The 21,955-nt window shown below is 43.4% G+C and overlaps 1 protein-coding gene across 3 annotated transcripts in view; it reads right to left on the reverse strand.

Annotated features, from left to right (window-relative positions):
* Positions 1 to 330: 330 nt before the first annotated feature.
* MXD4 (MAX dimerization protein 4) overlaps positions 331 to 21,955 on the reverse strand; it is a 39,722-nt gene continuing 18,097 nt past the window's right edge. For all 3 annotated transcript variants that reach the window (XM_030491663.1, XM_030491662.1, XM_030491664.1), the window contains exons 4-6: positions 7,330 to 7,444; positions 4,121 to 4,280; positions 331 to 3,153 (exon numbers count right to left, since the gene is read on the reverse strand). In XM_030491663.1, coding sequence (XP_030347523.1) covers positions 3,005 to 3,153; positions 4,121 to 4,280; positions 7,330 to 7,444 — 424 coding nt within the window. In that variant the 3' untranslated portion in view covers positions 331 to 3,004. The remainder of the gene's footprint in view (positions 3,154 to 4,120; positions 4,281 to 7,329; positions 7,445 to 21,955) is intronic.

The raw sequence follows: 21,955 nt of genomic DNA on the forward strand, positions 1-21,955 counted from the left end.
CTTCAACAGAACTAGCAGCACTAGGATACTGTTTGCATCCCCTGGTAGTGCTGCACTGGCTGCTCCATAGCAATAGAATCACATCCCTGCAGGGATGTCAGAGCCCTGGTTGTCACTGTGGGGTGGCCAGGATAAGGCCCCCCAAAACGGCCACCAAACCCCATGCTTGAACAGCCATGGCACTGCCTGCAACCAGACTGCTTCTGACCGAGCCAAGGCAGAGGGGCTGTGCCTGAAATAGCTCCTGAAACTGGCTGTGCTCGAGGCAGCAACAGCCCCCAGCTGCAATAACTGAACAAGTAAAAACAAATGAACCCTTTTTATTTCCACTCAAGATTATTCGAGTAATTTTTATTGAAAATATAAGATCTACAAAGCCATGGATACCCAGCGTGGAAGAACTCATTAAGTTAGCACATTCATCTTTAAAAGGAAAATTTCAGGTCGACCTAAGGTACAATAATGTTCAATTTAAAATCTCGGTTTTTCCTTCTGTAAGGTTCAAATCTCTTTTCATTAGGAGGTTCTGTGCAAGAGCTGCTTGTCATGAAAGGAAACACTTTACAATTCATGAATGTGTTCATTATATAATAAATGAACAGCAACAATATACTAGCCTTTTTTTTTTTTCCTGTTAACAGTCGTGTGTTAAAGTAAACTCTTATTTTATTTTTTTCCATGATTTGGAAATTAGTTACATATGCACCAGAGGAGCTAGTAATTTCTGCTGCTTGTCAGCTACACACAATGAGTATATTGCTGTGTGCTTTCCCCAACAATGAGGATTTTAGTAATATGCAAGGTGTACAGAACGTAATACCAAAACCTGCATCACAGAAAAGGTTAATTGTTTTCTTATTCAGCTGCCAGAGTTTATAACCTTAGGCTCCTCCCCAGAGCCAAAGTAGGGGTGGCCGTCCATTAGGTTATGTAAATTAAATGTATACGTTTTCCTTGTTGGCAAGTTCCAAGCAGTAAGCGAGAGTGCAAACAAGGATCGGTAAGCTGCCACAAAATGGATTCGTATTTCTACTCCGTGTTGTAAGAGCCAAAGGGAGGACACGTATGTCAGGTGTTGAAAGAACAACTGAACCTTTGTTTTTGATCATTATGGTCAGTCTGTCATGAGGTCTTGTATCCGAATGCTAAAAATGGCACCGCTCCTGGACATCCCATAGCCTTACACAGTATGTTTGTGTTTCCCGAGCCACCGAGCACTGGTCTCACAGAGACCCTGACTCCATAAGCTAACAAAATACAGATTCGGGTGCTGGCGAATCCAAGGGAGGGCTCATACAAAGACAATTAACCCTCGCACCAAAACCTAATGGTATGATTTGACTTAAAGCCACACTGAATCAGTTGTGAGAGGGTGGAGATATGAACGCACCTCTCTGCTTCAGCTGTAAGAAGGTGGACAACTGACCATTCCAACAGAGGGTCTCGAAACAAAGCTTAGTTGTCCTTTGAACAATGAGAAGGAGAGGCATACATAAATGGTCACCAAGGCACAATATGACAAAGGTGAAGAGTCCCTGAGACTCTGGTCTGGGTCTGTACCATTCCCCTCCCTATACAAGTAAATGAGAACATTTAGGAAAATATAATACAAAATCTCTTACAGGAAATATAGACTACACTTGCTAAAATCACTTCCCTAAAAGTGTTTATAGCTTTTTTCTTTTTTTTTCTTTTTTTTTTCCCCCCTTTTTTTTCTTTTTTTCTTCCTTTTTTTTTTTTTTTTTTTAAAAGACCTTCTTTAAACAGATAATGCAAAGACTGGTCCATTTTTTTTTTCTTACCCGGCAAGCCAAGCTCTAATGACTTCACTAAGCAGAAGTTGTATTAAAATACAGCTTCATAGTATTGCTACAATTTGGGTAAATATGTTCTGAACAGCTTGATGAGTACTAAATAAACTTTGCTGTTTTACAGCATACATTTTCATTTTTTTGCACTTTTTTAAGAATAGAAAATGCAATTATAGTGTGCAAAAGAAAAAAAAAATTAATTATCTTCTAGCTGAATACTGTAATTTTAAGCCATGTCTTCCATAACGATGTACTGACATGAGTAAATAGAAGAAAAGAAAATAGAAGCCAACAGAGATTTCATTTCCTTGCAAGGAAAAGATTAACTATTGCAAACTGGATCACTTGAGTTCTGTATTCTTCAGACAAAGAAATAGAAAAAACAACCCACAAAAAACACTGAAATGCTTCAGATGTCATCCCTTCCACGGTAACAGGTTGAAACGGCAGCGCTGCTTTCTGCTGCTCCCGTTAACATGGACAGAATGATTTGCTGCTGGTTGGATACTGAATACAAAAAAAGCAGAAGAAAGTTGAGATCATCCCACATGAAGTCATTATTAGAGCTGGCTTTTCCCCCGTTTTGAAGTACAGTAGTGACTTGTAAATACGACCTTTTCTAAAGATCATCTGAGATTTGAAGATTTATCTGCCTGCTTCACCCAAACAGCAGCTGCTGAATTTACTCTACAGAGCCCGCTACAGCCTTCAGAATATTTTGGGTTTGGGTTTTTGTTTTTTTTCTGTCATGAAAAAAATACCACAAAAAGTAGTTTTAGGGTTTCGTCTCTCTCAATCACTAACACATTGTCGGTTCCATTTATTCTTCCATGTTTGAAAATGGTTTCTGCAAAATCAAAATAACTGTCAAACTCCCTTACGCCATGCTTCCAACAGGTTGAATTTAATACTTCTTGAATGGAATGACATAATTTATTTTCTTTAATTTGCAGTATGGCTACATCAAGCTAGCTTTAAGTCACAACTGTACCTAACCACAGTTCTCTGCAGCAAACCCATGATTTACAATATCTAATATTGTGGTTACAGTGCAGGGAACCGTGGGTTAAGAAACCTCCATGTCAGAGTACTGTGGTTGGGGTTTCCCGGAAGAGTGGCAGTTGACACCTCTGGAATATTCATATATAAGTGCTTCAGTCAGATGGTCCTGAGTTGAGTGGGGAACTCAGGCACTATGAGAGCCTGGCATTCAGTCTGCGGGAATGTGTGTAGCCTCCGTCACTCGAACCGCTTTGCAAACTGTAGTGGTCTTCAGCATCACTGGCACTTCCAATACTGTCCATTTCACCTGGAGTAAACTCCATTCCTTCAATGTCTACTTCTAAAGAGAACACAAGAAGGCACATTTTCAGAAAGGCAGCAGCTGTGGCAAGTAATCACGGGCCAGCGTCAATGAGTGTTCAGGTGAAACCTGAATAGTACTTCATTTTCTGTAATTAACAGAAAGAACTGGAACAGTAATTCCCGGGGAAAGGATCATCTCGTCCACCGGAGAATTAAAATCTCTTCTGTCCTCATCCACATAAATACACTGCATGACATCAATACCAAATGCTGTCCCAGAACTGTTCCAACCTGTGCACAGACACTGATTGTACCCTCCAAGGCTGTGGCACTGCAGCTCAGGGTAACTCCAACCCATGCAGGTGTCGCTGGCAGTGACCGTGGTGCAGCCATCTGTGCACCGGGAGCTGCACCCTGACCCACAGCTCACCACCTCGGCCCTGACGCACTCAGCCTGCGCTGGTGCTCAGGCACAGAAACACTTCACATCATGAACTAAGGGATGCTGACAGGCAGCTTGAAGAGCTCTGTCCTCAATGAGAACCAAATGTGGGCAACACTTGGTGATCGTTACACAGAAAATACTTTAAAATTTCACAATAAATGATGTGGAATTCATTTATTCACACAAGTGAATTAAGACCAATAAGATCTCTTTTTTCCCCCAAGAAGAAGATACTATTTCAGCCTTACTAATAATTACACTAAAAATTCAGAACATTAAATGGTAATTGTTCAAAAAACTGGCAAACCCACATGCGGTGTAACCAGCTTTAAAATCCATGCAGTACTAATAGCTTCACAACTGCTTAGAAAAAGAGAACATTTCCCAAAGCATGTCAAAAAGATGCAGTAGGGTTTTAATCCTGCAAATCGCACAATGGAACTATTTTGTCAGGGTTTTGCTGAAAGCTTGATTTTAGTTCTAAATGCTTTCTTGCTTCCCTGCTTCCCTTTTCCTTCCGGCTCCTGCAAGTCCCTTTGGGAAGCCCTCGTTCAATTACCTTGTTCAGAGTCAGTGGATATTGTTGATCCCATACTGTCAGTGCGGATGCGCTCCATGCCCTGCACGGATAGCTGCTCCAACCGGCGCTTGAGGTAGCGGTGTTCCCGCTGTAATTGTTCTTTAATATTTAGAGCTTTTCGGTCCTGTTCTTCCAATTTCTGAAAGGGAGAGATAGACAGTGAGCTGACAGGTTTTATCATGTTAAAACTTCGGTAACTGAAAATCTGCTCATGAATAGTATCACAGAATCATATAATCATAGAATCACAGAATGGTTTGGGTTGGAAAGGACCTTAAGATCATTCAGTTCCAACCCCCTGCCATGGGCAGGGACACCTCTCACTAGACCATGTCACCCAAGGCTCTGTCCAACCTGGCACTAATTTTAAAGCAGTTTAAATGTTTTAATTAATTCATTCACGATTTAAATTAAATTTAAATTGCCCCTTTTTTTTTTGGTAACCAGAGCTGAATTTGTTTCACAACAAGATACATGAATATAAGGGGAAAAAGAACCCCAAAATCCCTCAGCGATTCTCTTGCCACCAGCAGCTGCTCCTCAGCTAAGACCAAATCGTTGCCTTGATTGTGGGGAATCTTTAAATCATTTTGTCAGGCAAAACTGGCATCATCTCTGATAAGTGGAGTGCAGCTCAGGTTTCAGTCAGCACATAACGCCTCTGTAGGTGACATAAGAGGCTTATCACCATGCAGGAACCACTGCAGCCTCCCAAATGCTCTCCCTCCTACCGCAGGCCATGGAAATTTTTCACATTCAGAAAGCTTCATTAACAATAAGCAGTATTAATTATATATAGTAGGAGGAACTTACTAACAATTCTCTTTATTCTTGCCTTTTTTTTTTCCCTTCCTTGAACTGCTGCAGAGCAAATATGATAATTCGGTGATAACATCCTACAAAACCAGTGGTATTAATCCAGAACTTCTGAGCAAACAGCCTGTGAAAGGTTCCTTCCACACATGTACCTAAAATCTCCCCTCTGCTTGAGTAAAAGACAGTATTAGTTTTGGAAATAAAGAGAGTATTTCACACCTGGTAAGATCTCAGCTGAAGAAGAGGTTCCGAATCACTGATAGCCATTTAAAAGAAATTACTATGTAATTAGTGACGTGTAATGAGTATGATGGGAGCAAGAGCAGGAAAGACACAGAAATCAAAATGCCTCGTATTATTTAAAAGAATTATCTAACCAATGAAGTAAATTACAGGTTGTAGCAGCAAAAGCACTTGTAAGAAAGACCCTATTTCTGCTTGAGCTGTGTTTACAGGACACTGAGATGTAGGAGATGTGCAGGGAGTGAGCACAGCTGCTGTCTGAGTTGAGAGCAGGGGGACGCAGTGTGCAGCAAACCAAACCCATTTCAGAGATCTGGCTGTTCCAATGCCAGCCTGAGAGCAAGAGTATTTATAATACTTTGGAAAAAAACCCCAGTTGACACTATTGAACCAAGCAGTTTCCTGGCTGAATGAAATCTAACTTACGCAGCCTTGCGTTAAGCCCCCTCCCAGGCAATACACTCTGTGTAGATACACATCATACGTGGATACACAATAAGAAAAAGGGTTGGTACATCCACGTACACAACAAACCAACTATGCCCAATTGATCAGATTTCCTTTTCCTGTATTTTCCTGGCTGCAATCCCAAACTTTAACAACTATTTTAGGAATGAACTCGGTGATTCAGATCCAGGAGACTCAACACCATCTGATTTTTCAGGGCAAGTTGCAATATATGGGGAGGGTGAATGTGTGAAAACTTCAAAGGTAATGACTGCATTCGAAATGGCAGAGAAGCATTGGCATGCTCTGGTGGTGCAGCGGGGAGGCAGCTGGCCTGAGGAAGGGGAGCAATTACGTGGCACCCCAGTTAGGGTAGGTTCAGTTAGAATCTTACAGGGAAAGTTAAACTTCAGCTTCAGTTTTCAGAAGAAGGAGTACTTGGTACCGAGCACGATGGACTCGGAAAGAATCTGCTCCTAGCTGTTTTTATCAGCAGCTGAAAGGGTGACTACATGGCTAATCTCTCACACTTGCCACTTGTAAAAACAGTTCTTCAATTTGTATGCATAAGCTCGTGATAGGGGGGCAGCCCGAGACAAAACCCACATGCAGTGCCTTTCACGCATGTTAGCCTCAATTATAAACAAATCTCAAATGGTAAAACCAGGGCTTGCCCAGCTGGAGTCAATCTGCTTCTCAGAGCTCAGTAAAGTTCTTCACAAGAATGGTTTTGCTTAAATTAATCTTTAATTCTTCATCTGAATCACACCCGTTTCTGCAACTGCAGTGGATCTTAATGCTGTACAACAGCAGGCTGATCTCCAAAATACTCCAAGATCACCGGCAGTGTTCCACCTCTCCTGACACTTCTCTTGACCTGTTTCCCTGTAACACTGACAAAATGCCACATGGGTAACTACAGCCTTGGACACAGCAGCAAAAACCTGTTCTTTAACTTTTACATCTGAATACTTGTCTTATTTCTGCATAGAACCCCGGTCCCCCAAAGACAATGGCAGTGAAAATGGGAGCGAAGGTGTCTTTGGAGAGAGGAGGCCAGAGGAATAATTCCCTTTGAACTTACCTGTGCCAGTGTATAACCCGTACTGCTGCTGGATCACAGGCGAGATTTTGGGTTGGGTTTTGTTTTAAACTTGTTCTGCCCATGAAACACGCAAGGGAAGAGGCAACTAACAGGAGAGTGGATTTCATTTTTGGGTTCTTTTTAGTGATTGTCAAATGCTCCAGGATCTGGTCATTAAGATGTGGGATAGGACAAGGCTTACTAGTAGCTGTAATCCCTTTGACTCCATGACATTTTTTGATCATGCATGGATCTGGCTTTTTACACTGGAATCAGTGCAGTACAATGCTAGTTTTCTTAGTCCTTAAAAAATAAATATATTAATCAAAGAGCAGCTCTGATACATATATATATTAATTTCAATGTAAACTATTAATAACTAAGCAGAAATCACAAAATCACTGTTTTATATGTCTGAGACTGCAGGTAAATTGCAAACCCTTGATGCTGTCACTGAAATCCTTGCAACTAATAAAGGCCAGCATACCCAGAAGATCAGACATATGGATACGGATTTTGTGTGAAAATTAGTTTCCTCTCTATGGATTCTGGAAGAGTCTGCTTTAAAAGAAATAAAAGTATGAATGGATGTCTTTACCTTGATATGCATCTTGGCTCTTTTCAACAGACTTAGAGTGGTGTGCCTGGTGCTGTCCGGCCCCAGTGGCACGAGCTGTTTTAGCTGTTCCAAATATAGCCGGAGTTTAGCCCGCCTGAAATGATTAAAAATGAAGAGCATTGTAGTGAAGTTGCACCCGAACAGCATATCCTATATGCAAACACCATCTGTTTGCAGGAGCTCTGTGCACAACTCGATTCAATGGTGGCTTCCTTTCCCCTCCCTTTGGCAAAGCTTCAGACCTAAAGGTCACTTGAAACGCAGTGAAACACTGCTTGGCACATGCAGACAGCAGGTTCATACCTATACTGCAGAGCAGTTTGCTCAGTCTGGTTAGTCCCATCTTAACAAAGGGGGAGTATGCTCAGAGATCTGAGCGATCCAGGCAAGGCTGCACACTGAGCCTGTGGCTGGGTAAGGAAGGAAAACAGAGACTTCACCCCAACAGTGGTTTTTGCCTGCAGAGATGGAGCTGTGGGAGGGAGCAGGGGGACTGCAGACCCCAATTCCCCTCTCCCCCATTAGCCCTGCCCAATGTGATAGGATACTCCTGGTACACAAGGCAAGGGCATCCATGCAGCTCTGCGCAGCTCATTGCTGCTTCCAGCCATGGTCTATCAATGTATTGTAACAGGGAGGCCGCTTCTCCTCCCATCCTGACCCACATTTCCCCCGACAAGAGATGCTTCTCCTCTCACTGTGAAACCACAACCACCTTTATTATCAACACACCAGAGAAAACATATTGGGTCCTGCTTTCTCTGTTACTCCCTTGCAAGTATCACTACTGCTGCTCTCAAGAATCTCTCCTTTACTAATGACATTAAATCTATCAGTAAAAAGAGCATAAGCAAAGTGGTATTTCTACAGATACTTGGTTCCCAAACTTTGACTCTCGTTAAGAAGGATGCTGGCGATACAACACTCCGTGAAACTGTGGCTTCAACTACCTGAAGCAAGTCAGCAGCAAACCAGACACCACTGTGTGAGCATTTCTACATCTGAATCCAAAAGAAACTCTCTCCTGGTTTTAATACACTAATCCATACCATTTTGCAATGAGATAGAAATGGATGCAGAAGCACTTACATGAGCAACATGTCTAATATTTTCCTGTCTTCCAGCCTGTTACAGACTGAACAAAGCTATGACCTGGAGCATACCAACATCCCCCACAAAGCAGTAATAATAAGAGAAGCAGATCACAAGTGTGAGATGGACAATCATCTTGCTCAAATCTGCTCGATGTTGCATGAAGGGAACAAACTTTGCAGGAAATTTAATGCTTCTGGTCAAAACCAAACTTTCTGTTGAACAATCAGCTCAGAACCAGCATCCAGCTTCACTGTTTGAAATGCAGAGGATTTAATATGCACCCAATGACAAATCACACGTGTAATTGCAATGATTAGTGTAATGTGACAACCATCTGAGAATTAATGGGGAAAAAAAACCAAAGCAAAATAAAATCTAATTAAAATACAGTAATGACTACACACACGTTTAGTTCTGGCTGCCTATAAATCACGGATGTATTAGGTAGGAGACCAAAGAGCAGTTCTATCAAATCATTAGTTCTTTCTTCAAGCCACTCAGGGGAAAAAGGAATATTGGTGAAAATGTGATCCTCAAGAGAAAACTGGTGACAGACTTTTTGTTCAGGCCCATGGTTTGTTTTTAACTAGAAGGCTCTAAACTTAACCAGCTCAATGCTACTATTGAAACAACAGCAACAAAGGCTGGGATAAATACGCACAAAAATAGCCCCATCAGTTCACAGGTGCCCTGTGGCTGCTGTGACTTCAGCTGGGACATTGAGCTTTCAAACAGTGAAATGCCAGGAGCAGGGACTATATAGAAAATCCTAATCAGGTAAATGTTTATTTCTGGGGCTGTAAAACCCAACAACCACCTGGCTGGTTTGGGGTTTAAATAAAAAAACTTGCTTCAGGGACTAAATTTAAATGATCTTTTAGTTTTTAAATGGCCTCTAAACACACACGCAATCATCTGCGTCACTCAGCACAACTTGTATGCAACTGTATTTGGACAGCTGACAGAGTGGGGACTGAAGATAAAGGAGGATGTGGCAAAGAAGAGGACAAGAATAGTATCCAAGCAGTAAACAGAGAGTTAAATACATGGAAATGGAGTGATCGATATACTTGGAGTAATTAAAAGTCTAATAATGAATAAACAGAACTGCTGATCTGATATCTACTTAATATTAATCCTGGAGAACGTTAATGAAACCAGATCACATACTCAACTTCCCTGCCTCTTGCTCTTTGAAGAAAGTCTGCTTACTGCAGGGAGAAAGGAAGGAGTTAGTGCACTTCCCTACCATCAACTGGTAAGTTAACGGAATGACTACCAGGGTGCACAGGGCACAGGCTGTGAGTAGTTTTAAAGCACTAATTCTTTTATGTTACCTGCCAACCAGGTAAACCAGGACTTCACAAGAGAACAATAACACAGGACTGACACTAAGTATTTTAACTGACCAATGAGAGGAATTGAAAAGCATAGTATTAAAACATTGTTTTAAGGCATTCGCTAGCGATTGATAGCACTAAATGTAATAAATACATTTGCTAAAAGAGCTGCTCTAACTTCATGTTTGTTTTCTTTTTAATGGGAGTTTACATTTAATTACTCAGCACCTATGAATCCATTAAAGATTATAAATCACCAGCTTTATGTAGCTCTTTATGTAAGTGCAGGCATGTTTATGTGGCTAATTCATATACTGAAACCCAACAAACAGCGTGATCGATGGCAGAGATGGTGAACGTAAAAAGCAGAAAACCAGCCCACACAATTCCTGTGGTGCTGGAGTAAATATCCCCACGTTTCTCATTTAGCACATCGCAAAAGAAGTGTAAGAATGTAAGAAAACATTTCAGGCATGTTGTGTTAACAGATCACACCAGCACGAACATGGGACTCCAGCTCCACAGCAGATAAGTTGTCGCATACAGACTCTGCCAGCACCAATTTCTCTCTTTTTCTGCAGGGACCTGACAGCTTTTGCTTTTCCTCAGCTGCCCACTGGAGGAGGGAAAAGCACTCACAGAGGTAATCGCGGCCGGAGCTGCTTTGTGTTTTCCAGTTCATGCCTTAAATTCCATCTAGAAAATAAGCACAAAAAACTCCAGCAGCCTGGTCTCAGAGCAGCGGCGCAACGAGCTCAGTGCATGAAGTGTGGCTGAAGTTGGGTAATTACGCTCTGCTCCAGCTTCAAAACCTGTCTGTCTCACCTTCACCCACACAAGGATGGTGTCAGGTCAGGACACCGGTGCCTGGAGAAGCGGGCACTCTCCTCACCTCACATGGATGCACAGAAACATCCCCCTTGTCACTGGTGCTGCATTTACCAGGGAAGGTCAGCATCTAAGAAAAACAGCCATCCAAAATCTGAATCCTCCAGTCTGCAGCTGTTTCAGGCACAGCCCCACGCATGGAGAGAGGTGTGCATGGGTGACCTGTCTCTGATCTACCGTGTTTTCCTTTGTGCCAGATGATAAAGGGGTTTCGGATGCTCAAGACTTCACTGTTTCTCCATTAGCAAGCTCACACAGTCCTATAAATCTGCATTACAGCTCTTCTAATGCTTAATAAAAATGAATAAGTCCATAGACTTGGTCAGTGTTCCACAGCAGTGGCCATGTCTAGGAGCAGTTGGGTGGTTCACCACATTCATATAAAGCAGAGAGCATCCTGCTGACCACTAATGCAATGGCTATCAGCTGGAAATGCCTTAACTGGTTTTGAATCCAGGTAAGCCCTGATACTGGCAGGTGTCTGAGAACCAAGAGCAAAATGAACCCCAGGGTCCCACAATGTGGAGGGACAAAGCAGCAACTTAACAGTGGTGTTAAGAACTTCCCTGTAGTGTGAGGGCATCCACTCATTTAAGTCCTCAGAAACTCCAGTTTGCTCCAGTGCTTGGCTATGAAAAGGCGGGAGCAATGCTGGCCAGTGAGCTACGGTTCACCACTCCCCGCAAAAAAGGCTGCCATGCTAAATTAAGCTCTTTGACCCTAATCAATTTTGAAACTGTGTTAAATGAGTTTATTAAATAATGGTCAATAAGCTTCTCCATATGTATGAAATCCCAGATGCAAATCCATTTCAGCGCACCAAGAAATGCAATACCAAGATGCAGAGGGGAAAAGAAAAGAAACAAAAACCTCCATTGTTCACACTGGATAATCTTCATTCCAAGGAAACTGCAACAATTCCAAGAAATTCCTACAACTACTTGATGGGTGTTGCAATGGGAACAAAATACTTTTTAGTGGGGCCAAATAATAGAAATAGTAGAACAAGAGGCAATGGCTGTGAACTGGGAGGTTCAGGATGGACATTAGGAAGCTATTTTTTCACTAGGGCAGTGGTGCACAACCACAATAGGTTGCCCAGAAGGGCTGTGGAAGTGCAGTCCTTGGAGGTTTTTCAAGACTTACCCAGACAAAGCCATACACATACAGAGCTCCCTCCAATCGACATTTCTATGAACATATAAACCAAAATTGCTCCCATGCATGTGACAGCAAAACGCCCCCAACTGTGTGACTTAAATCTGTGCCAGTCTGATTGATCCAGTGCTGGCAGGTTTGTGGAGTGCCCTGATCCCCCTGTAGTCCTTCCACAGGGGCTCTCCAGGGGTTTTTAGGTCCAGCACAGCAGATGGGAATGGCCTGCAGCTAGTCACACAGCAGACGGTTGTGCAGGCAGTAGCTGAACAGCTTTGTGACAGTAACAAAGGTTCCTAACCCATTCAAGTATAAATCTAGAGACTTTATTTGGAGACCACTGATCTGTGCAAAGCCAGCTGGAAAGGCAAAAGTGCACATCCAAAACAAGCTGGTTAGTCCTCAGCATGGCATGTTTCAGCCAGGCCCTGGCAAAACTAAATGGCCATGGACACTCATGATGTGAGGTGACAGCTTCATATTCACATGAAACGTGTATGTGTCGATCCTGCAACCCTGGCTGGGCAAAGCATGCAGACAAAGCTGGGACAGCCTTCCCTGTGTTTATGGGAGGTAGCACGGGGCAGGCATTTCCTTGAAGCTGCACCTGAAGACAAACGCTGTTGACATGGTGCTGCTGACTGCCAGAGCTCACTTGTAGAAAGTGTCAGAAGGGCCATGCTCATCTGTTTCTCAACAATTGTGGGCAAGAACATAAAACTCACTAGGGAGAAGTCAAATTCATGACAAGTGTTCGCCTTGCACATCCTCAAGGTGATGTTCACATCCTCAGTTCACAGCCCCAACAAATCAGAAGAATGACTCTCTCACATGGAATCAGAGAATGGTTAGGGTTGGAAAGGACCTTAAGGTGTACCCATTCTGCTGGCCCAAAGCTGGCTGTAGAAGGGAAGGAGCAACTCTATCAGCAAAGCTTGTCATCCCATGGGAAGCCCCAGAACGGTTCTTGTCTGGTCTGCACCCATTCCCTCCTACTAGCAGATTGCCAAGTCAAGACATAGAGCGGTCCTGGCCGTACTGGGAGACATCTCAGAGCTGCAGCATCTCCAGCTGCTGGGCAGCAAGGAAATGGACAGAAAGCCACTAAATGTCCATATTCCCATACTGCATGCTCTGAATTTCCCTTCATGCTGGCTCCAGCTGAAGTTGGCTGGGTTAGGCAGGATGCTGTTGCTTCAACACCCACAGCCCAACATACCTCTCACACCACAGGGCATCACCAAGGCACATACGGGCATGAAACAATGCTTGCCTCACAGCTTGCCTCACAAGATGGCCCTAACTGTGCTTTCTGCAAGATGCTTTAATGCTAGAATTGCTTGCATGGCTGAACATGTCTCTATTTCAGATGTCCCAAATTTACTCTACTAAACCAGCTCTGTGTACTGGTTGATATACTCTCGAATCAACTGCTAAATATACTTGCTTGGTGATATTCTGAAAAGAAAAGGACACTACAGATCAAACACTCAAATGACATTGAAAATGCAATCATCACAAGTCACACTACTGACATCAACAGATCTATTCGAAATAGATTTGAACCCGAAAAATTACTCATTTCTGTACATTAACCATTTCAGTCCGAAAACCAGACACCCTCTGACCCTATCGCAAGGTAAATTCAGTACAAGCTTAATACAAACCAACCCCCACTTTGAAGAATATAAACCCATTTGAAATGACTCTAGGAGAAGACATATTACTACAGACTGGACAGAGTTACCGAAACATTTCAGATTCCTTCTCTCATGTTTCACTTTTTTCCCCCCACATTCAAACCTATCCTGGTCATGGTGCTGTGCAATGAAGTTAATACACAAAGGTTTAAATATAGAGCAGTTACTAGATGTTTTATTGTTTCATAATGACTATGTGATCTGCTTAATAACATATATAGGATAAAGTCAGAGAAGACTCTCTGCACTAAATATTCGCTTCTGGAGTCAAATGTTCTCCAGGTGCATTGTGAACCAAAGCAGCCTGTGCCGAGCCCACAACTCTGGGTCAGAGGCCCCGGCCATTAACTAATGGTTGTGTTTTCTCCCTAAAGAAAGGTGATTTTATCTCCCTACCAGACATAAAATTCAACATAAAATACAGAAGTGAGCTAACTGCAGTAGCAAAACGCTCATGCTTTTACAGGAAGCCTCTTCACAGTTTTATTTATGAAATGCAAATACCTGCGTACAGGGAGCACTCAAGTTTTAAAGAGAATCAGCAAACACAGCAGCTCAGGATCCTCTTGTGACAGGAACACAGACAGTATCATTATTCATAAACTTATCATTATGTCTAAGTCTTTAAGAAACGCAGACCAGCAGTAACAGCTTCCCCACCGTGACTCCAGGATTCACCTGCACCAAGGTAAAATCAGAGACAGGAACTCTGCCTTCTGACTTTCTTACTACAGCTTGGCACAGCGAGGCAACTTAAGGGCTTCAGTTCTTTTTATTCTGTGCACAGTCACACTCTTGAGCAATGACAGAATTTGGCTGCAAATGGCTTTGATGATACTGAAAATGAAATGTGTTCATATTGTTTTGTATATTCCTGGATATCATGGCCATACATATAACATATGTATCCCCCGCTGCTTAGCAGAAGTTGGTACTCAAACACACTTGCCTCACTCCTCCTTAAGCTAATGCTTTTCAAAGTAAGTCTCATGACATATTTACAGCTCTGCAATACTTTTTATAAGCTACCAGAGATGATTCTGTACTAATTAAAAGACACTTGTTTACAAGGGCATTTAAAGAGATTATATAAAAACTTCCACCTTAAGAAATCACAGAAATTCAACCATATAAAGATGGTTCTAAAGAAACCTATTTATTAAGGGTCCAGACAATTTAGCATATCTTCAGTAAAACATTAAATATGATGGAAGATTACAACACTCCTTTATAAAATCCTGTCTCTTCTATATTTATTTCAGTCAGAAACACTTTCAATACTTTCTAATCTACAAAAGGTACCTAAAATACACTTTTTTCCCCAAAAGAGGCTCTAGCTCACATTTGAGCTGCACCATCTATTTCAGCTACACAACAAATTTGCTTTAGTGAAAAGGAAAGAAAACCTCTTAGTATTAAAGCACTGTACCATGGCAAGGCACCCAGTGTGCCGACTGCTCCAAGATGTGTGAAATGCTTACTCACAGCCGAGCGCCTTGGAGTCAAATCTGAACATCCCGCAGTGCCCTTACACAAAAGCTCTTGGCTTTTTATTATCCCAGAAAAGATAAGCTGAACACCAGTGTTCTGTGACAGATGCCATTATTTTTCCATAATTAAGAACAAGATTCTGCAGTTTGGATTCACCCAAGGTTCGTTCCACACAGCCACTTGCAACTAAACTCAGCAGCAAAGCCTGGGAAGGCCCGGTGGCAACTAACAGGCAGAAAAAGCTGTGAGTGCCTAATTGCAGTGATTGATTGGGAATTAAATGCAACAGCTCTACAAGCAGTGCAACCACCTGTTGTATTTACTTTAGTATTAACTAGGAGTTTCATTCTCTACATGCATTTTCAGCGTGCTGAGTACTTTTTGTGCCTGTTTTGCTGAACTGGAACCAGCCAGACAGCTTGAGCAGCGAGGTAGCTGGTGCTTTTAGGGTATCTCTGAAGTATCCAAACACAAAGATATCAGCTGCCTACAAAGGCAATAGCTGCAGTTTATCTTACCATCGCTTGCTTTCAGAGAGTCAGTGCTGCTATGAACTTGGCCATCTGCAAGTTTTCATGTTAACGCTGCTCAGAAATGCCTGGTCTGCTCCTAGTGCTAACGAAGACAGAAGAAAACCTCTGCTGCCTGTTACATAGCACATCCTTTCAGTGTTTTGTGCATTTTCTCACCCAGAAAAATATTTAAGTTCTCTATTTCACTATATATAAGCGCACCTTGCAGCATTCACTGTGCATTTTATTTACTTTCACTTAGTGCCACTTCAGCCCACTTGCTGATCCAAGTCTCCACACTTTATCTTTGCCTTTTTACCATCTGAAATTTGTGGCTCGTTCATGTTTTAGAACACGTTTGAAACCAGAACGTATTCCTACATCTTTCAGCAAATATAAGTTAAGGGAAGTACCTGCAGGGCCACAGATCTATGTGTTTTTGGCCAGGTAAGACTCTAGGCAGCAGCACAGAGGAAGCTGGCTGAGAACAGGTGAATACAGGCTGGTCTGTGAGGAAGCTGCTGACTCTCAAGAGAGGGGATGCCCGGCAGACCTTCCCCTGGGCCTCCTTTCCCCATCCCTCCAGTAGCTCCCTGCTGAGTGCAATGACACCTGCCTGTCCTGTGTTACGAGGACTGGGCTACATCAACATTTCTTCATCTCTCAAAATGCCTCCAAGCCAACTTTGATGTCCCTTGGGCTCCAGTTCCCACCGGAGGGTGAGCTGTGGTGGCTCATGTACTGCCACAAGCCAGGGGCAGCAGCTAAGCCAGGCAAATGACAGCAACTCAGTCCTGAGGCTTGCTTTGGGCTGGAATGACCCCGTAAAGCATGCTGGACAACACCAGTGTGAGACCTGACCGGAGCCTTAACATCTGGTGGCTGGCCAGACTGCCTGTGTGCTGTCCCTTCAGGAGTGCATCTGACAGCAGAAGCAGGCAGACAGGCTGACGATGGTCCCAGAGTCACATTCTACTGCAGAAGAAATCAAAGCTCTGAGGTACAGTTAGTACCTGTTCCCTATTGTTCCCCTCCTGCTGCAGAGTGAGCACGAGCTGTCGAGAGGAGTGACACAGGCACCACCTCCCCAGTGCCGCCCCACCGCACGCTCATCCAGGTGCCTGAACTGCCTGCAGCCCAGCCCAGCAAGGCAATACCGAAATACAGCCGTCAGTTTCCAAACAGTCCTGTTCCTTCATGAGCTCGAGGCAGGCGCTCAGAGGAGCACTGGTGCAGGGCAACACACAGGCAGGACCATGTCAGGAAGGGCTCTGGGCAGGGGGGACACCAGCAGCTCTACCTGGTGTCTGTTTTAACCGCTGGGGAACCATAGCCTCAGGCTCTGCAGTATTAAGAGCTGCAGGACCAACATCTCACCACCCTCATCATCTCCCCTTGGTTTTTTCCCAGGCTCCTCCCTGCAGCCAGGCTTGTCCTCACAGCTTTCCCCAGGCTTCAGCCATCCCACTGTCTTAAGCTGCTCTTATTTAAGAGCAGCCATGAAAGGTTTAACAGCCCCTCTCAGGTCTCAGCCATAAGCAACAGCAACATGCAGAAGTTTGACATGTGCTTCACAAGAAATGTCAATAGGAATTTACAAGCTATACAGGGATTCCCAAAACATCACAAGCTAACACAATGGCAGCTGGATACCATTTGTCTTTCCTGCATGGTGACCATCTCAAACTGACATGTGTAGAATTATCCATCCTTTGACCAGAGGCAATAAAATCTCTGACCTTGCAAGAATCTGAGGCAACAGGAATCAAACATTATGGAAACAGCTGAAATCCCCTGCAGCACATTTTTGCTCTCGTATGGATTTCTTTCCCTCTGCAAATAAAAAGGGGATTCCAACCTATATTTTAGCATTTCAGCCTTCAGGTTGTGCTCCTCTATAAAGAACAGTTTTCTATATTTTAAACCTTCAAAATCAATGTCAGACAACTATGAACAATTCTTACATCTATAAAAAAAGACATTTCTGTTTCAGGTGTCCTATTTTTAGCCCTGTTACCTACCGATTGTCATTTAACATTTACCTCTCAAATGCTGTTAAGCAATAGCAAGAGAGGTATCGCCTGGTACCACAAGCTCAGCATCACACACCACCTACCTAATACAGCCAGGTGAGCAACAGATCCTTGTGGGGAAACACACAAGTGATGGATATACCATTGTAGACACTTGAAAACAGAGTCCACCAAAAAATAATCAGCCACGCTTTTAATAAACTTATTTAACACTTCATTCATCCAGACTTCCACTCATTTGTTTCTCATATTAAAATACGCACACTGCAACTTAGTAGTCCTAAATTAGGCCTCTCAAACCCATCTGTCTTACTGGCACTTGAGTTTCTTAGATTACACTGCAGGGAGGCTTAAGACTTTGTCTGTTCCCTCAGAATAGTGTCAGACCCAATTAGATAAGGCAAGTGCCGTTGCAAGAAGAGCTATTACAGTATCAAGCAGTTTTAATTCCCACTTGAAGTTACAAGGATGTACACATGTACTTACACACGCTGCCCACTGAAACCCCAAGGGTGGATTAGGACTCTCCACCACTGGCACGAGTGCGGTAATGCTTTGGTCCTCGCTGGCGGTAGAACACTACAAAGCAATTTGCACACAGCAAATCCAAACCCACGACACCAGCCTGCAGTGCTGCAACAGGTGTGTTTTCATTCACCACCTTTCACAGTACTCTTGTAAGTAATTTGTTGAGGACTTAAGAGTGTAGGTCAAGAAGAATTGCATTTATTTAAACAAGGGAAAGCTGCAGAACAACTACAGGCTTGCACCGGGTTTACACCCAGAGGGGAACAGGATGATAACTATAATTTTCCACAAATTAACCATTCACCAAAAGGTGGTTGAAGAGGATGCAGTCGGTCTCCCCCACAAGTGGCTCCCGGGAGCATGTATGTCCCTCTCACGTGGCACTCAAGGCACAAGGTGCACCATGGCTCTGCGCATACAAGCTACACGTTTATCGACTGACAACACCCCAGAGCAAGTCACTGCTTACAAATCAGCTCGTGGCTTCAAACCGGCTTTAATTATCAGACTGTTTCCCCACATCAAAATGCTAAGCAAGAACATCGTGTCTCAGGACAGCTGCCAACAGGAAGGATCTTAAAAAAGAAAAAGGGGGGGGACACAACTACAATGCTTAGAGAAGCCTAGAGAGTTGAGCTGTAGCACAGCACTAAGTGGAAAGAGCATGGTACAAGGCCTAGTGCGCTTTTCCTGCCTAATTTTAAACCTCCCTATAGACATCGTCATTTTATACGTATGTCAAATGAGGGGAGAAATGTGTTCAAGATTTACTTTTTTTTACACCACTGTATGATGCCAAATTAAAGGGGAGGCAAGGCAAACTGAATTATTCTAGCCAAATTAAAACCATACATTGCCGTCACACACTGAGCGCGAGGCCCTGGGATGGCAGACAACCGGAATTAAGCAGCCTTTTCCTGCATCAAGTAAAATGAAGACTGTGAGGCACTAATATCTGTAAAACTGGATACCTGTGACTGTAGTTTTAGTGTCTATTGAACCTCTATAGCCAAATACCAAGTAAATACCAAGCATCCAGTCATAAGTAGCCTGACAAACAAAGGGACTCCACACTCCTACACGCGCAAGGCACCAAAAGGAACAGCAGCAATTCACGCCATAGTTTTAAAACCTAATCAGGGTTAACACAACTATAGCCCGTTACCTAACCGACCACCTTCTTGTTCTCAGAGGTGGGAAGTCCAAGCTCTGACTGGGAAATTAAGTATCAAAAAGGGATGCGTAGTGCTGTGTCTTACCTCCATTTTTGCTTTTGCTTAATACTTCCTCAACATCTGTACCTACCAATGGCCATCTTAGAAGGAGCAGCAAGGTGACAGCTTGGGCATGCACAAATGAAGTTAGCTGGCTTTTGAGGGAAAGAGGTGGTGTGTGTTGCTGTCTTCTACCAGTGTAGATATTTGCAATGTCCTCCAAGGAGATAGCTGGGTGGCCTGGGACGACAGCAAGGTGCCTGTTCCAGCCAGCCAAAGGCTGCTTCATACCCCAAGTGAGAACACCGAAGGGAAAGAAGAAATCACCCTGAAGTAATTAAGAATACATATCCCTAAATGCCTTGCTGTACGTCTCCAACTCAGTCATTGAAACCTTGTAATTAGTGGATAGAAAAGACAGTGAGGTGCATATATAAACAAATTTAGGGGAAGGTTTAAATGCACTGACTGTAATTAAAGATAGCCTCTTCCAAGGCTACAATGAGTACTCTTACTTTCATATGAATTAAAAGCTGAGCAACACGTATGTAATATTTCCCCCCTCAATAGTGACGAAACTTGGCATCACAGGACAGTGGGGAGTTGCAGATATCTGACAGTCCTGACTCAAAGTTTAGATTTAGCTTGTCACAGCACTGATAGTGCCTTGTTTATAATTTAATTTCCGTCCTATTTCCCTTTCCATCAAACAGTACAAAGCTGGCTGTCCCTGTGCCAGACAGGGTGCAGCTGAGCAGGATCTGAAAATGATCCATTTTGGGATGATAAGGCATGGAACAGCTTTTCGAAACTCTCACCCTGTCCTTCTTTCTTCCCCACAAAACTCAGCCCTGATTTCTTAAGTGCTGTGTCCTGAGGTTATCTGGCAATGGAAGGAAGAGCCAGAAGTTTGGACCTGCTTGCCGTGTGAGTATGTAAAGTTAGGCAGTGGGAACCAAGACACCTGACAGTCTATTTCAAATACCTGCTAGCACATAGACCCAATAACTGCTTCTAGCCAAACACACACAACAAGCTCCCAAATTTCCCTGGCAGAAATTACTTGCTCCACCCTTGCTGTTCATTTCAGCAGTCAACAGCATTTACCAATCGGGATTAAGTCAGCTTTCTTGGGGGAATTACAGGGTTTGCTACCTTTATGTTTTGTAAATACCAGCTAATGTGGTATGAAAGACACACAGTGTCTGTGCAGCCAGCATTTGCTCCTGACTTCAATAGGAGCTGCTGAGTTCTGGCAGCAATTACACTCCAGGTAGGCCCCTTATTTAGCACCTTCTATCTTCACTTAGTTACCTAAATTGAAACATGAATGAAAGGAAAGCAGATAAAGTTGTAAGGCATTAATCCCAAGGTGGCAGGAGAGGACTCACAACTACTTCTCCAACCTTTTAGAGACATTTTACCACATTCAGATGTGGTCTTTGGCTGTTCCCTGAATTTTCTGCTTTCTTGCTATAAGGTAGAACTTAGTATATGCTTTCTTACAGGCATGTAGCCTGTAACTAAAGTAGCTAGTTTTCAAGTTATAAGCATTGCAACATAGGACCTCATGTACATACATCCAAGCCCGCACCTCTTCTGTGTCAGCTATGCCAATCTCCGTGCTCTACACAGTCAGTTACACTAATTTGTATCGAAAAAGAATTGTGTAACATCAACTAGAATTAAGCAATAATATTAGCCACTTGACATCTTTGACAAGTCCTGTCGCTCTGCTCTGTTCCAGCAGGACGTGTACACAGCTCAGTATACACGTTTCACTTTCCATCTCAAAACACAGCATTCTATGAAGTCCCAAACCAACTCTCTCCTTCCAAAAATACAGAGGGGTGGGGGAGGAAAGGAATATCTCACCCATTCTTGTGAACTGCACAGTTCTTTAGGACAAGGAAAGTCAGTTTTAACTGGATCACATGCATGGAGCTTTTAACTGGGGTTTGGGGTTTTGTTTGTTTGTTGTTGCTCCCCCACAAATAAAAGTCCCAATTCAAACTGCCATGAAGGAACAGCACTACGGTTTTTCACATTTATGATCTGCTGGCTAAATGTTCATGCTGGAACCTGAACTGCATCCCCTGTAGCTGCCCAGATGTGATGCGGGGTTCAGCTCGCAGGCAGGCATGCCCAGCTCCTACTGAAACCCCCTGGGCAGGTGCAGAACTGGACCCACAGCCTGCCACACGCTAAACCACCGTGTGTACCGAGGGGAAAAACACAGATCAAAAAGTACTTGACCTGCAAAGGAATTCTGTGTAGTAAATCTAAGCGCAAACGTCTGCTGACAGAGACCACAAGGGGAAAGCCGCATGAGCTGTACCAGGAAAGTACATGTTGTTCCATCCAGAAAGAGACATTCTGAATTTGGGACCAGGCCACAGTATATCCAATACTCAAATGGGGTAAGCAGCCCATGGAAAGAAGCACTGAACACAGAGCTAGAGATGCCAGTACAGCATGGAGGCAAGGAGAGGAGGGAACAGGACAAGCAACCCACAGAATAGAGCCACCTCCTCCAGCTTAGGTTGATCCCTTAGTGTCTGCTCCAACCAGGGACACTGGGTCATCGAAATCTTGTGCCCATGACATACTTGGGAGAAAATAATCCAGCCTCCTGCAGATGTGGTGTGA

The sequence above is a fragment of the Strigops habroptila genome, chromosome 7 (genome assembly GCF_004027225.2).
Source record: "Strigops habroptila isolate Jane chromosome 7, bStrHab1.2.pri, whole genome shotgun sequence".
In the NCBI taxonomy this organism is placed as follows: Eukaryota; Metazoa; Chordata; class Aves; order Psittaciformes; family Psittacidae; genus Strigops; species Strigops habroptila.